This window comes from Culicoides brevitarsis, chromosome 2 (genome assembly GCF_036172545.1).
Source record: "Culicoides brevitarsis isolate CSIRO-B50_1 chromosome 2, AGI_CSIRO_Cbre_v1, whole genome shotgun sequence".
Classification (NCBI taxonomy): Eukaryota; Metazoa; Arthropoda; class Insecta; order Diptera; family Ceratopogonidae; genus Culicoides; species Culicoides brevitarsis.
Window position 1 is genome coordinate 10,971,926 of NC_087086.1, and position 14,940 is coordinate 10,986,865.

Here is a 14,940-nt window from a genome sequence, read left to right on the forward strand (position 1 = left end):
TTCAATTCAATTTTACTTCTCCGTTAACTGCTCGTTACTAACAAATTCACGACATGCTACCAAATAGTTATCGGAAACTCGTAAAAAATACTGCTGTCTTTTACTGCTTTCATCGTTTTCTCTTCGAATCGAGAGTGAAACAGAAAAAAATGGTATCATCACAATTTTTACTTTTCCAAGAGAGAAAAAAAAATATCAAATTATACGAGAGTAATAACACATAATATGAATTGTATGAGTTATGATTACAATAAAATAAATATGCGAATCGTTTCTTCTTTGGATTTTCCTTTCGTCGTTTAATCGTCTCAAGACTTATATCAAAGTTGCGTGAGAAGAATTTCCTAACGGATTAGGATAATTGTCTGAGGAGAATCGTATATTCAAGAGCAAGATGTCCTTCAAAACTTTATCATTTCAAGGAATTTATAGGTCAAGATTCGAACTTGATTCGAGTTTTTCTGTGAAAAGGAGAAAGTTTAAATAGTAAAACTGTCAAAACAGACAATAAATCATTTTTGTAATAAAATATAGAAAAACTCAAATAAATGTCAAATTTAGCATGAGAACATAAGCAATAAAACGTTCTCAGTTTCTCTTTCAATGGCAACTTGAGTCATAAAAGTCTGCCAACCGTTTTTCACATGTTTTTTCCATGCAAAAAGAATATTATTAGACCAACTCATTTACATTCTCTCTGTATATAGTGTATAAATTTATCGATTATTTTTCTCTATATCTAAGCCATTGAATGTTTTTTTTTTGCAAAATATAACAATATGCGCTTTAAATGTATCATAATACGATTATCTAACCGTTCTCTACGGATTGAAAAGGTATGAAAATGCCCCCTTTTGTGGGTTAAATTAACCCCTTAGGTATTAATTTAACTCCTAAAGTGAATTTCTGATCCCTTAAAGATTCTATTTTAAACCTTCGAAAAGATCAAACTAACTTGAAATTTACCATCTTAAGCCCCAAACATTAAAGGAGTTATTTGAAACTTGAAAACTTCAAAAGGGATTAAATTAACATCCTAAGGGTTTAAAGCAGATTGATGGAAGGATCTTTGGGACTGAAGATGGTAAACTTCAAAGGGGGTTAGTTTGATCTTTTAGAAGGTTTAAATTCTAGTTTAAAATTGATATTATGAGGGATCAGAGATTCACTTTAGGAGTTAATTTAACACCTAAGGGGTTAATTTAACCCATAAAGGGGGCAATTTCATAACTTTTCAATCCGTAGAGTTCAGAAGTCGGTTATCGTCGCCATCGTCGTCGTTGTCATAAACAGTTCAAGGGTAAAAAATACATTTTATTTACATCACATTTCCATCTTTTTTTTCCTTTTATAGGCTAATTCAGCAATATATTTTGCACCATCGTTACGAGAATCGGTTGCACGGGCAAGCCGAAGCTGGTCGTCGTTTCCTTCAAGAATTACGAAAACCGCTTAATGGCGATGTCGAGCTCGACGATGAATTCGACTTGGAGGCATCTCTCGACTACCTTGCTAGTGGCAAAGACAAAAGATTTTCCCTTCGCGCCTCTTTGGAAAAACTCATTGAACAATATTTGCGAAAAATTACGCCAGATCGCAACGACATCGATAGCGATGGCTTCGATTCACGCAAACGGCGCAGCATGCAAGACCAAAATGTCACGATAATCACGGGAGACATCAGTGTCAATGACACATGGGATACCGGCTATTCGGGATCCGGCGATCAATATAGCGACGAAGATGAAGAAGAAGAGGAAATTCACGACGACAATGAGTTTGAAAGTGTGCTGGACCAGTACGATAGTCGCAATAACGATGGCAAAAGTGAGGAAGAATACGCGGAAATAAATACCGAACGATATCGCGAAACGGAAAAAGTTGAACTTGGCTCACGCAATATAAATACGAGTGACGTGCAGGAAAGCGATGAAAACGACGAAAGTAAAAGTGAGGAAATGAAAATGCGGAAAAACGGAAAGAATCTGAAAATTCCGGCGGTTTGTCTGAAAAACAGACGACGTGTTTCGCATTTGGATAAAATGGAATTGGATCAGTCGTTACAAGATCACTCGGATACGGAGTATAACATACGAAACTTATTGAATTACAGGTAAGTTTTTCTCGGTTTTGCTTATCTCGAGATATTTATCGAGAAACAATTTTTTTTTATGTATGTTGTGTGTTTGTGGAAACATTTGTCAGAAGGGCACTCGAGCAAATCGATAAATGTTATTTTTTTGGTGTTTATTCGAAAAACATTGTTTTTATGTAAATTTTTTGAGTCTTGGAATTTGGCTGTGGGGTGTGTCATTCTTAAATTTTGACTTTAATTTTATTGCTTTTAAGCAACATAAGACATTTTGATGCAATATCGCTTTAAATAATATAATTTAAAAATAATTTTACACAAAAGAGTCTTTATTTTTTTAATTTCTCAAATTTTTTTATGAATAAAAACACAAAATTTTTATTTTTAAATTTTTATTTCGAGAAAATAAAAATTTAAAAATAAACATTTTTTGTTTTTATTTTTTTGTGTTTTTCGCGAAAATTAAATTTAAAAAAAAAAATTTGTGTTTTTATTCATAAAAAAATTTGAGAAATTGTAACTTATAAACATTTCTCGCACTCGAAATAAAAAATTTTTGTAAAAATAATTTTGATGAAAATTTTTTGAATAAAAAGCAAAACATAAAATAAAATAAAATAATTATCATAGAATTTTTAAATAAAAAAAATAATAAAGTTAAAAATATTTAACTATTAAATTAAATAATTTTTTAAATTAAAAATCAATTAAAATAAATATTTCATCTTTATTTAAATTTTTAATTAACAATATTTAACAAAAAAAAAATTAATAATAAAGTTAAAAAATATTTAAAAATTTAAAATTAAATAATTTTTTTTTTAAAATTTAAAATAAATATTTCTTCTTTAAAATTTTTAATTATTCATGAATAAATTATTAAAAATATTTTTATCTGATAAAATTTAAAACCAAATTTAAATTTTCCAATGTGTTGTCGAACAAATTTAAGGAAAAATTAAAATGGAAAATTTTTGTATTAAAGCTTAATTTACATTAAAATCGTTAAAAAATAATAAGCTCTTATTAAATTTAATTAAATTTAATTTTTTTTTAATATATTTTTTTTTTAAATTTAAATCAATTTTTTTAATTTTTTTATGTTATCAACGCTAATTAAAGTTATATCAATTTTTTTTTGTTTTATATTAAAATAAAATTTACACCTAAATATTTATTTAAAAATATTTAATTAAAAAAAATATTTTAAAAATTAAGAAATTTTTGTATTTTTATTTTTTAAAAAATTTTTTTCCTAAAAACACCTAAAAGGCTATTAAATGACATTAAGCCCATTTGACATTTAATAAAAGACAAAGTCTCTCAATTTAAATTTTAATTGTTCTAAACAAAGTGCTTTGAACGCATATTTTATTGTTGACCACGTAAAACAATTTCAAACCCATTTAAACATAATAAAAAAAACTGTCATTAATAACCGTAACCGACACCTTTTTATTGTAATTATATTTTTATCCTTGTCACTGCTTGTATCTTTACATGCACGATACAAACTTCTCGCATAACTGGTCATTCATTGTTTTTCTTGTTCTACAACAATAAATATCAGACAGGATCATGGGGATCAGGGTGAATTTTAATTGGATTTCTCTATCCTTCTAACATTTTTCTTGTTGCTCTAAATAAAAATGTAATAAATTAATTGACTGGCTTATTTTAATGAAAACATTTAAATTTTTTTTTAATTCTTGATAAACTGATAATTTTTTTTTCGATTTTTACATGAAATGACTTTGACCTGAAAAAAAAAAAAAAATTTTTCAACAGAAGTTCAACACGCACTCCGGTAATGATTTATTCATGTTGCACGTTAATGAAATACTTACTTTCCTAATCTGTGTGTTGCCAGCAATAATTCTTTCATAATTTCCAACTGGTATATTGTCCAGGCAGTTTGAAAGGAAAAAAAAGAGTCCTATCTCAACTCATAAATTATTCCGTTTACTTATTCACTTACTTATGGACTTACCACAGAAAAAAAGCAACCTGAGCCATGCTCACGTTCGTCGGGACGAGGAAAAATAATAATGCTTTTAATTCCCTTCGTCTTGTACAATTTTTCACCTTTATTTGTGCCTCTTATCTTGATACGGCTTTTTTAACGGGACCCGATAACGTTACATGGGAATTCATTAAAATCGTACCTGACGAAGAATTTTATCCCGCTTTACTCTCATTTTTTGTTGTTTTTCTTGATGGAATGTTTTTAAAGAGTAAATGGGATGCTTTATTTAGTATGATGGTAATCTCTATTCACATTAACAGTCGTAAAGAAGGAATTAGTGAAGGATTCTGGAATTACTATTATTTTCGTTTCTACGTGTTTTAGTTAAATACAAAAACTAAATCAGAGATGTGACTTTCGACCAAAATAACAATTTTTCCACGAATTTTAAGCAACTTCTCTGAAAAGATTTTCTTCTGGGTAGTTTCAAGTGAAAAGACCAACAGCAATTCAAACAATAGGAATAATGAACGAGCAAAATTTAAATAAATCTTCTCTTTCCTTTGTTGCTTTTGGTATTTATTTCCTACGTTTGAACGTAGAAACGACCAAGAAAAGCTCCCAAATTCACCGAATTTTGAATATTCAGTGATGCGTTACCATCAAATCATTCATATTCATGATAAGTTTGGTAATATATTTTGTTTGTTGTCGTCAAAAAGATTTACGAGTTTGTAATAATCATATTAAAATTTTCTTTTTCGTAGAAGTACCAAAAAAAGTTTTAGTATATGAAAATATTCAAAAGCAGAAGAAATCAAGCATAAAACTTTTTTTATTTACTTCATAAATTAGTTTTTCGTACAGAATATGTCTACCTTGATTTTCAACATTTTGTTTTTAACGAATTTTAAAGAAATTTTTTGAATGAAATGTGCATTGGGATAAAATTTTAAAATGTGCACTGGGTATAAAATCAAAATTTTAATTGGATTTAAATTTTGGAATGTGTAATGGGGTAAATATACGGAAAGCTCCAAACTTGAAAGGGAAACTTGAAAATGTAAAAAAAAATTCTCAGAAGTACTAAATGTGCACTGGGATTAACTTTTGAATTCATTTTGAGGTTAATTCAACTAATATTTTTAAGTCGAAGCCCATGAAAAAATATGTAAATTTGTTAAAATGTGAGTTGGGTTAAAAATTTTCAATAAAATTTGAAAAATATACATAACGTTCCTTTTGAAATGTGTACTGGGGCAAAAACCAAAATATATTAAAAATTCAAAATGAGGTCTGGGTTGAAATTTTTTATGCTACCTTGGACTAAATTGTGAACAAGGATGACATTTGTTCAGTAAGAGTCGAAAATTCAAAATGTGCAATAGGTCAAATATCTAAAATACGCATTGGGCCAAAAATAAAAAAAATTCTTTAAACAAATTTCTGAAAAGTAGTTTTTTATAGTAAATTTGAATTTTCTGCCGTGAATCTCTCAAAGAAAAAAACATTTCTTTTTTATTAAGATTAAAGAAGGATGTATATTTCTCTCCGGCAATGTGAGAAATTTCTACAGAAGTTTATGATGTTGTTTGGGATGGAAGATGATTTTATTGTTATTATTTAGAAAATAAGGAAGAAAACCATCCAAAAGACTAACGCGTTCAACAAACTTTGTGAAAATGCTCAAAAACCCCTCAGCTCGTTCATAATTTTAGATTTTTATTTTTCTAGAAGAGTAGTTAATGCAAAATTATACATGGCAAGACAGTTCAAGAGTTGAATGAATCATTTGCGTTAAAAAATGGAAAAACTTTTCTTCTATTCCTTTAGTTGGAAAATTATTATTATAATGCTCACGGAGAGAGAAATAATAATGTTTTTTGGTAAATAAAAGGGAAAAACAAACAGATGTAATTGTACCGAAGAGAACCTCGCTCAGTTGAAGTAAAAAGCAAGAAAAAAGTAACGTAAAGTTTTAAAGTTATGTTCTTGACTGCTCTGACGGAATTTTCTTCGTTTGTTGTGCTAAAGATGCATAACATACCTTTTTATTCATCCGCAACATCCCTTCTTCCTTGATCCCAACAATACACAAACAACATCAAATATTAGACAATCATGTTAAAATTATGTCTATCATAAAATTTAAACGACTTTGTTCCCCCTCATCTCGTCTCAGTTAGCTGACTTCCTTTCAATTCATGATTTTTTTTATTCTTTTTCTTATAAGAGCTCTCAATGCATAAAAAACGCTCAAATGCACAATGCTTTTATCTGCAATGTTCCCCGTTTTTTTTATTTCTTTAGATTTTATGTTCTCAATTTCTTTATTTTTAACTTTCCTGAAGTAAAGAAAAAACTTTTGTAAAGTAAGAAAAAGTAATCTCTTGTATCCCCTCATGTTTTCACCTAATCTGTACTGCATCCCGTCGTACAAAGTTGCCATAGGAGGAGAAAAATTGAAAACGTGTGAGTAACTGAGATAAAAAAAAGTGACTTTCGTTTTTAATCAGATTTTCTTTTTTTTTTATTTTTTGCAAGAAGAAGGTAAAAAAAGAAAGAAAAATGACACAACACGATAAATATTAATATAACAGCGGGATTGACTAACTACGAAGACTCCCTCCTACCATCCCAGAGTAATTCAAAAAAGGTTCTTTTGATGTAAAGGACGTGACTTGAGTGAGGGGGCGCAACAAGGGGATCCCCTTTTCCCTTGACGCACATTTGCTTTGAAATAATCTCGTTAGTCTTATGAGCAGCTTTGTCGCACTTCAGTAAATTATAGTCAAATTTGTTCATTTATGGCGAATTTTATTTGAATTTTATCGGGAATTTTATCATCTGTTTATGCATTTCATGAAATCTTAAAATGCAATCAGCAAAAAAAAAGGAATTTCATTCAATTTAAAAAAATATAGAAATAAAAAACTGTCTCACAAACTCATTTATTCACACCTTAATAATTTATCGACAACGTTTCGTTAGTTGATGTGAAAGTTTTGCATGATAAACTGACATCAATAGATTTTTTTTTCATTGTTAACGTTTCAGTAAACAAAAAATACCGCAAAAAAATCTCAATTAAAAAAAAAATTAATTTGAGTTTTTCTAATCAATCGATTTTAAGTGACAACTATTATTACCACATTTCGTAGAAAAAAATTTGGTATTATGCAAAAATTGACGTTTAATAGACATAATATATTTTCAAAATGTGCAATGGGGCAAGATTTTTCAAAATGTATTTTGGCTAATGTAAAATTTATTTTAAGTCAAAACTGATTTTAAATTAAAATATGCTAATTAAAAAATTTTTATGTAACTAATTTTTATAGAGAATATCATATTATGCACTGGGACGAAAAGAAAAAATGCATCCGGACAATAATTAAAAAAAAAATTAAAACAAAAACGAAAAATACGCACTGGGCTAAATTTTTTAAAATAAACCTTCAAGTATTTTAGACCAAAAAATTAAAAATAAAACTTAATGTTATATTTAAAATGTACACTGGGACAAAAAAATCATCCACAGACATTTTAAAATGTGCATTGCGCTGTTTCACGTAGGATAATATCAAAACACGTCTCTATTTTTTTAATCGTCCTTTTAACAACAAATTTTATACATGGAGGATTCCATTCTAAAAAATACCAAAATCCCGGATTTTAAATTTACCTATAAAAGTACCCATCTTATTACCTTATCGTGATGTCCATCCGAAAATAAGAAACTTTTGCTAAGACAACATTCATTTTCGACTTATTTTAAAAATTTTTATCAATGACTCAAAATTTTTTAAAAACGCTAAAAAATCACATTTTTGAGCTTGCTGACCAAACGGTACGTTTAGGAGCATAAGTTTCATGGTAAAAATTGATGTACTCGAGTGCAAAAAGATTCCGCAATTACCGTTTAAAAAGAAAACAATCCTGAACGTAAATTTTTTGGCACGTTTTGTTAAAAAATGAACAGTTTTGTACAAACAATCCTGGTGAACAAAAATTTTAAAATTCAAAACTTGAAATTTTGACCTTTTTTTCGCTACGTGAATTTTTCCCAAATTTTGCGATAAAAATTTTTTAAAACTATCATAAAATTTTTAAAAATAAGGAGAAAAAAATTTCGCCAAAGCAAAAGTTTCTTCTTTTTTGATGGACATCACGATAAACTATTCAGTTTTTTATTTCTATTACTGTTTCATGAGAAAAGTCAATCCGGGATTTCGGTATTTTTTAGAATGGAATGCACCACATAAATTATTTTGCTCAGACTTTAATCTATTGAATAAAAACGATAAAGTCCTTTTTTCATTGAATAAAAAAAAGAATGCACAGAAATCGGTAAACGTTGAATAAAGTTCTTTCATATTTTATTGAATACAAAAAACTAAAACCAAAACAAAAAACGCGTTAGACTCGCTTTGAAACTTTATACGACAGACAGGACTTTTATTCCGAAATAAATCGTTAACAAAAAAAAAAATATAAATATGAGGAAGCTTCAAAAGGAGGAAACATGATGTAAACGTTCTTTTTTTTTGTTATTCATATTTTGTGATAGAATTTTATCCTGTTGGAACGATAAATTTATTCGACGGAAATGGCACGTTTTGTTAAAAAAATGAACAGTTTTGTAAAAAAATGGAGATTTGCATGATAAAAGAAACAAGTTGATGATGAAACAGGGAGTTTCTGATGAATTAATACAAAAAAATCAGCAAAAAGTTCTACCGCATTAAAAAATTTCTTATCCCGAAAATCTTCTTGATTTTTTTCTTTAACACATCCCGAATATATAAATCATAAGCTTTGTTATATGAAACGATAATCCGAATGTGTCTCACACGCAGCAAAGATTTCATCCGTTTGTACTAATAAATACCGGGATTAACTTCAACATCAAATTTATTTCACTGTGGCGGTGATTTCTGAGACATTTTCAGTCGTTATTATCTGAAAAAATGTAACAAATCGGTAAATTTATTAGAATCCAAAGAGAAGAAAACGGAACCGTTTGTTATCTCATAAATAAACTCTTTTAATTTTTTGTCTCATTACCGAATTCCGACAGAATGTTATCGCGTCACAGCAAGCTTAGTGAATGACAAAAAAACGGAGATGAACGAAGCAAAATGTAATGTAAACTGCCAAAATCAATAAAAGCAAGGTGATTGTTCCCCAAGGTATGTTTTTCGAATGAAGACAATTTTCTTCCTTCAATGCAATCATCATCTCGATAGTGCCTGGACTCAGTGGCGGAATTGAATTTTTAGGACTTAAAGTCATCAAAAAATTATTTTTTTTTTAAATTTATTGCTTGGTTTGGATTTATTGACATAATTAATTTGTTAATTTTTATCAATTTTCCCTTAAAATAAAAAAAAATTAATTTAACTTTAAAGAATTGAAATTTTCAAAAAAAAAAAAAATAAAAGATTTTTTTTTCGAAAATTAACAAAATATTTTTTGGACCTCCCATACAAATGATACCTCTTATTATAGATCCTTTAAAAATTCTTAAATTAAATGTGGTAAAATTTTTTTTATTTTTTTAAATTTTTAAAAAATTAAATAATTTATTTAATTAATTTTTAAATAAAATAAATTTAATTAATTTAAATTAAATAAATTTAATTAACTTTTAATTTTAAATTAAATTTTGATTGTTAAATTTAATTTTAATTATTTTTATTTAATTTAATTGATTTTTTCAAAGATTTTTTTTTTTCTATTTCAATAAATTTGTTTTCCAAACCTCGAATCCTAAAGCTTCAACTTTTAAAAGTCTATCTGCCTGGACCTGAAATTCGAGTAAGAAGATGATGATAAAATCGATCGATCTGAAAGGAAGATAAATTATTTTGATTCCACCTTTTGTTAAGAGAGAATTTCATTCAATTAAGGATGACATTCATCAAAAATAGAAGGAATTATGAGGAGATAGTTATGACCGAGAAATAAACCATTAAATTTTATGAACGACACTTCATTACTAATTCACGACACGCATTCATGCGTCGCTTTATCAAAATTCGATCGAAAATCCAGCCAGCTTGTGTATTTTCCAAATTAAAATCCTCCAAATTGTCGAAAAAGAACAAGCTAACCAGACATTAAATGCGCCAAAGCCAAACAACAATCACATAAATGATTAGAAACAAGAGTCACGTTCCGTCTAAACAAACGTATTGATTGTGTCACACAAAATTTTATTAAACTACTGGATGGCAATATGAATAGGCGCCCTGCTTAGTTTCGTTCTATTGTTGCTGTGTTGGTGTTATTATTATGATTCGGAAAGACATAAAACGCCGGTTGTCATGTAATTGAAATGAAATGAAGAGACACTTTTTGGACATTGACTGAAGATCAAGCTTTTTGATTATGTCATGGTGTCGCCTTTCTTTGTACAGAACATTATTTTTTTTGTTGGACCGGACGGAAAGGTATGAGTGACATAACTGAATGACAATAAAGGTGATTAAACTTTTTTTTTATATCAGAATTTAAGAATCCTTTCATTGAATTCAATATTTTTTAAAAATCGTATTAAAATGAAAAATGCAAGGATTAATATTAGAGAATGTGCATTGGGCCAAAAACTTTAAATATGCAATAGGTTGAATACAGAATGTCAACTGGGAAAAAATTGATTTTAAATTTGATTGAAAAATTTCATATTTTTGACCCAGTACATATTTTGTGAGTTTTCGTACCAATGCACTTTTTAAATTATTTTCCCAGTGCAAATTTTGAATTAAAAAAAAAATAAAAATTCAGATAAATACCTATTTAAAATTAAATAATCAAAAACGAAATTCATAAAAGTTAGCAAATTTTTAATAAAAATCTTTAAACTAGACTTTTGGTTTGAAGATAAAAATTAAAATTAAAAAAAAATAAAAAAATAAAAAAAAATAAGAAATTCATATTTTTAAGATTTTGAAAAAAAAAACATGATTTTTTAAAAATATTTACATAGTGCAAATTTTTGATACAAAATGGAATTAAAAGTGAATTCTTCGAAAAAAAAATAATTAAAAAAAAATTGCGTTTCCTAAAATCAGCTTACAAAACGTGTCTCTCTCGTTTTTTTTTTGTCTAAATAATCATATTTTATTTATTTTGTTCCAGAATTCACGTTGTTATTTTCCAACTGTTTTCCCCTGAATTTAACACATTTTTTATAAACAAATTTGATTGTTGTTGCTCTCTTTGATATGAAAAATAATAATAAAAAAGTTTTTTGCTTATATATTTATTTTGTGAGTTTGTCTCCAGATAATTCACAAAAAAAAAATAATAAAATTTACCTGAATCGAGAAAAAATCACTTTGTGAGGTAAAAATGACAGTCACATAATAATGTTGAGAAAGAAAGCCCAGAGACACAAAAAAACGAAAGAAAATAAAAATTGAAAAATAAAAACTTTTTCTTCCAAAGAATTTGGTTTTTTATGCCTTCTTTAAATATCTACTACTGGTTCCCTTTGAGAGACGAAGCAAAAAGTTTAAAGCTGTTTAAATCGAGACTGGCATTCAAATTATCGTCTCTCGGTGTGCAACTTTTTTTATATTTTGGTGTAACACAAGCAATGTAGCTTATACTGTCAAATTGTCTCTTTCCCTTCTCTGACAACCTGTGACAATCACCGTTTCATGTTTAAAAAGTTTTCTCCAAACCACGAGTAGTGTATAAAAAGACAAAAACACACAAAAAGTCAGACTTAAACGGAAAATTTTTCAGTTCATTATAAAATTCTCCTCTCTCTTCGCATATATTGAAATTATTCAATGAGACATGAAAATAGGTCAACTAATGGAAAAAGGTCGATTCCCTTTTGGGATTAGGTCGATAGAGTGTCGCACGTTCGAAAGGTTGACAAACTTTCATTTATTGTGTTGTTTATATTTCACCTCGTATTTCACTATTTTTGTGAACGAATGAAACAATCAAAGGTAATTAAAATTAAAATAGAAACGAGCCATTTATCCGTAAAATACACAATTTTCCATCAATGACAATTGGCAAACATTTATTTATCGATTTACAATTTAAATTGTAATGATTATATTTAAAACAAAGCACAATCTTGCATTAACACAGTAAATAACTTTTGAAATTCAATGAAGAGTTTAACGATTCTTAGCATGAAATTCCTGATTGTAATGCCATCAAACACGAATAACAGGAGAACAACAACAACATCTCCAAAAGAGCATGCAATGCCCAACGGTAAAACTTGTTCATCTTTGGATGAATTTTCCGTTTTTAAACAAAAGGGCGATACAATTATAAAAAATGTTTCAAGGTTTGAAATGTTTTAAGGAATTAAATTGAATATTATCACTCAATAATCAATAATTTTAATTCAATGTAAAGTGATTAAAAGAAGATAATTATTATGAAGGAAAAAATAAACGTGACAAATAAAAATTATTTTTTTGGCAAATAAAAATAATTCAAAATCTATAAGAAATATTTAATATGGCACATATAAAATGCATTTGTGGAAAATAAACCCTTTCATTTGGCACAAGAAAAAAACTTTGGTTTGTTCTATTTCAATGCAGTACCGGAAAAAATTTTGTCTATTAAATTGTAATTTTTGATTGTCTCTACATCGAAACCTTAGCTGTCGCTTTTTGATGCGATTTCTTAATCCTTCAGTGCATTTATTCGAGTCGTCAGTAGAAATTTTACATTTACTTCTAAAGTAAGCGTGATCACTTTTATGTTGGTTTGTGTTTCAGCAACGAACTTATCATCAATGTCCAAAGCTCGGCTAATTCTATCTATGTATCTTCCTTATTTACCGTCCTTATGTTTCTTATCGTATAAAAATTTAATAGGTTGAATTACCATAAGAAATTCTAAAAAGACTAAGGATTCTTTTTAAGGGAATCCCGCCCTCCCGAGTCGGTAGACTCTCCTTTTTTCAACATTTTTTAAAGTTTTTTTGGAAGCGATTAGGCCCTTAAAGCTCTTCAAAATGCGAAAGAAAGCTGCTGTCGAAAGAATCACGTCTGTCTTTTGCGAGTGCCGCTCTTTTACCTGTTGGTTGGGGCATAATATTTGATAAAAAATTATTAAAAATTATTATTTTTCTTAAAAAAAAAATATTTTTTTTTAAACTATTAAAAATCAAACTGTCGTTTTTTTTCACAAAATTATTTTTTTTACTAAAAAATTAAATTATAAAAAATCATATATTTTTTATTTAATTTATTTATATTTTAAGAATTTATGAAATTTATACATATTAGTGCCAAAATCTAAATTCATACCATTTTTTTTTAAATTTTTGCTTTAAAATAAATTATAAAAAAAATAAAATAAAAGTCAAAAATTGATATATTTTTGATAGTTTGATTGTCCAAAAAATTAAGAACTGAAACATTTTCGAATATCGCAATGGCCTTTACTATTTATATATTTACAGCGGCATCAGCAAAGAAGACAAACTTTAGACGGTACTCGAGAAAAAACTTTCTTACACAAAGTTTTAAAATAATAATTCAAGCAATTTACCTCACAGTCGCTCGCTTGACTTGACTAGCGGATGATGATGATGTGACACACTGTCTGAATCTATGCCGCAATTGAGATCACGTACGAGAATTCCCTTTTGTCGGTTTACGAGTCAAACGTGATAACAATTAAATATTTTGAAATGCCGCATTGACGAACGGCTTTCAAATTGTATTTGGTTTCAAAATTGATTAGTATGTCATAAAAATGCATTCCGTGTTAATGTCGTTTAAATGTTGATCTAATCAACAGTCAAAAGTAAACTTAATGTTGATTTGATTATATGACATGTTTACTCCTCTCACCATTATACTGCCGAAAAATGTCTATATTTGTGTTAAACATTAATTAATTTGTAGGAACTAAAATTAAAACAAACAATCGGAAAAAGGGCCCTCATGTTATTGTCTTTTAATTCATTTCAAATATGGTCCAAATACGGACTTATTTACTAAAATAGTTCTCTAAATATAATTTCATTGTTTTGTTTTGTTTCGTTTTAGAGGTTTTTTGATACATATGTTCCGAAATAAAGTTTGTTTTGTTTGTGCGAGTTGCTATTCAAAAATGAAACAATTTTAAAATGAAATCAAATTTACGGAAAATTAGGGTAAAGAAACAATACAAAAGGCAAACAATATGAATGGGAGCATTGTCAAGGTTAATATTCTGATTTAAGCGTATTTTTAAAGAGATTTAAAAGGAAATTTGTTTTTATTTAATCAGAAAAGTTTGAGCATTTTAGAAAGTCATCGACAAAAAAAAAACATTATAGATAATATCACATTTTGAATTTGAATCTCAATGAGCATTTTGGTTCTTCAGTATGAAGCAATTCTTTATTTTTGACCCATTGCACATTCTGAATTGACGATCAGTTTAAATTTATAATTTTTTGACCAATTTTAATTTATTTTTTAATCCCGATAAACATTTAGTTATCTTTTTTGTCCCAATGCACATTGTGAAATTTTAAATTTATAATTGTTCTTTAGAACCCAGTTTTCATTCAATTTGTTTATTTTGATTTTTTTTTAATTTTAGCCCAGTGCACAATTTAAAAATTTATCCCAGTTCAAATTTTGAATTAATTCAATTTTATATTCTGAACCCAGTGCACATTTTGATAATTTTACAAAAATCTTTTCATTTTCAGACATAAAACCCAACATAATACCACTTTTTTCAAAATGCGGTAAAAAAAAGAGGTCGGTCAAGCCATTCCATTATAAAAAGGAAACATCTCTTTTGCTCTAAAAAAAAAAATAAATGACAAAGACATTAAATGAGTCCCTTGATGATAATAATGATAGTCAAGCATAATAATAAAATAACAATAAAA

General features: G+C 27.7%; 1 protein-coding gene across 1 annotated transcript in view; it reads left to right on the forward strand.

Moving 5' to 3' along the window:
• LOC134828500 (uncharacterized) overlaps positions 1 to 14,940 on the forward strand; it is a 118,449-nt gene that overhangs the window by 7,569 nt on the left and 95,940 nt on the right. Inside the window, exon 3 of the mRNA XM_063841480.1 lies at positions 1,355 to 2,113. Coding sequence (XP_063697550.1) covers positions 1,355 to 2,113 — 759 coding nt within the window. The remainder of the gene's footprint in view (positions 1 to 1,354; positions 2,114 to 14,940) is intronic.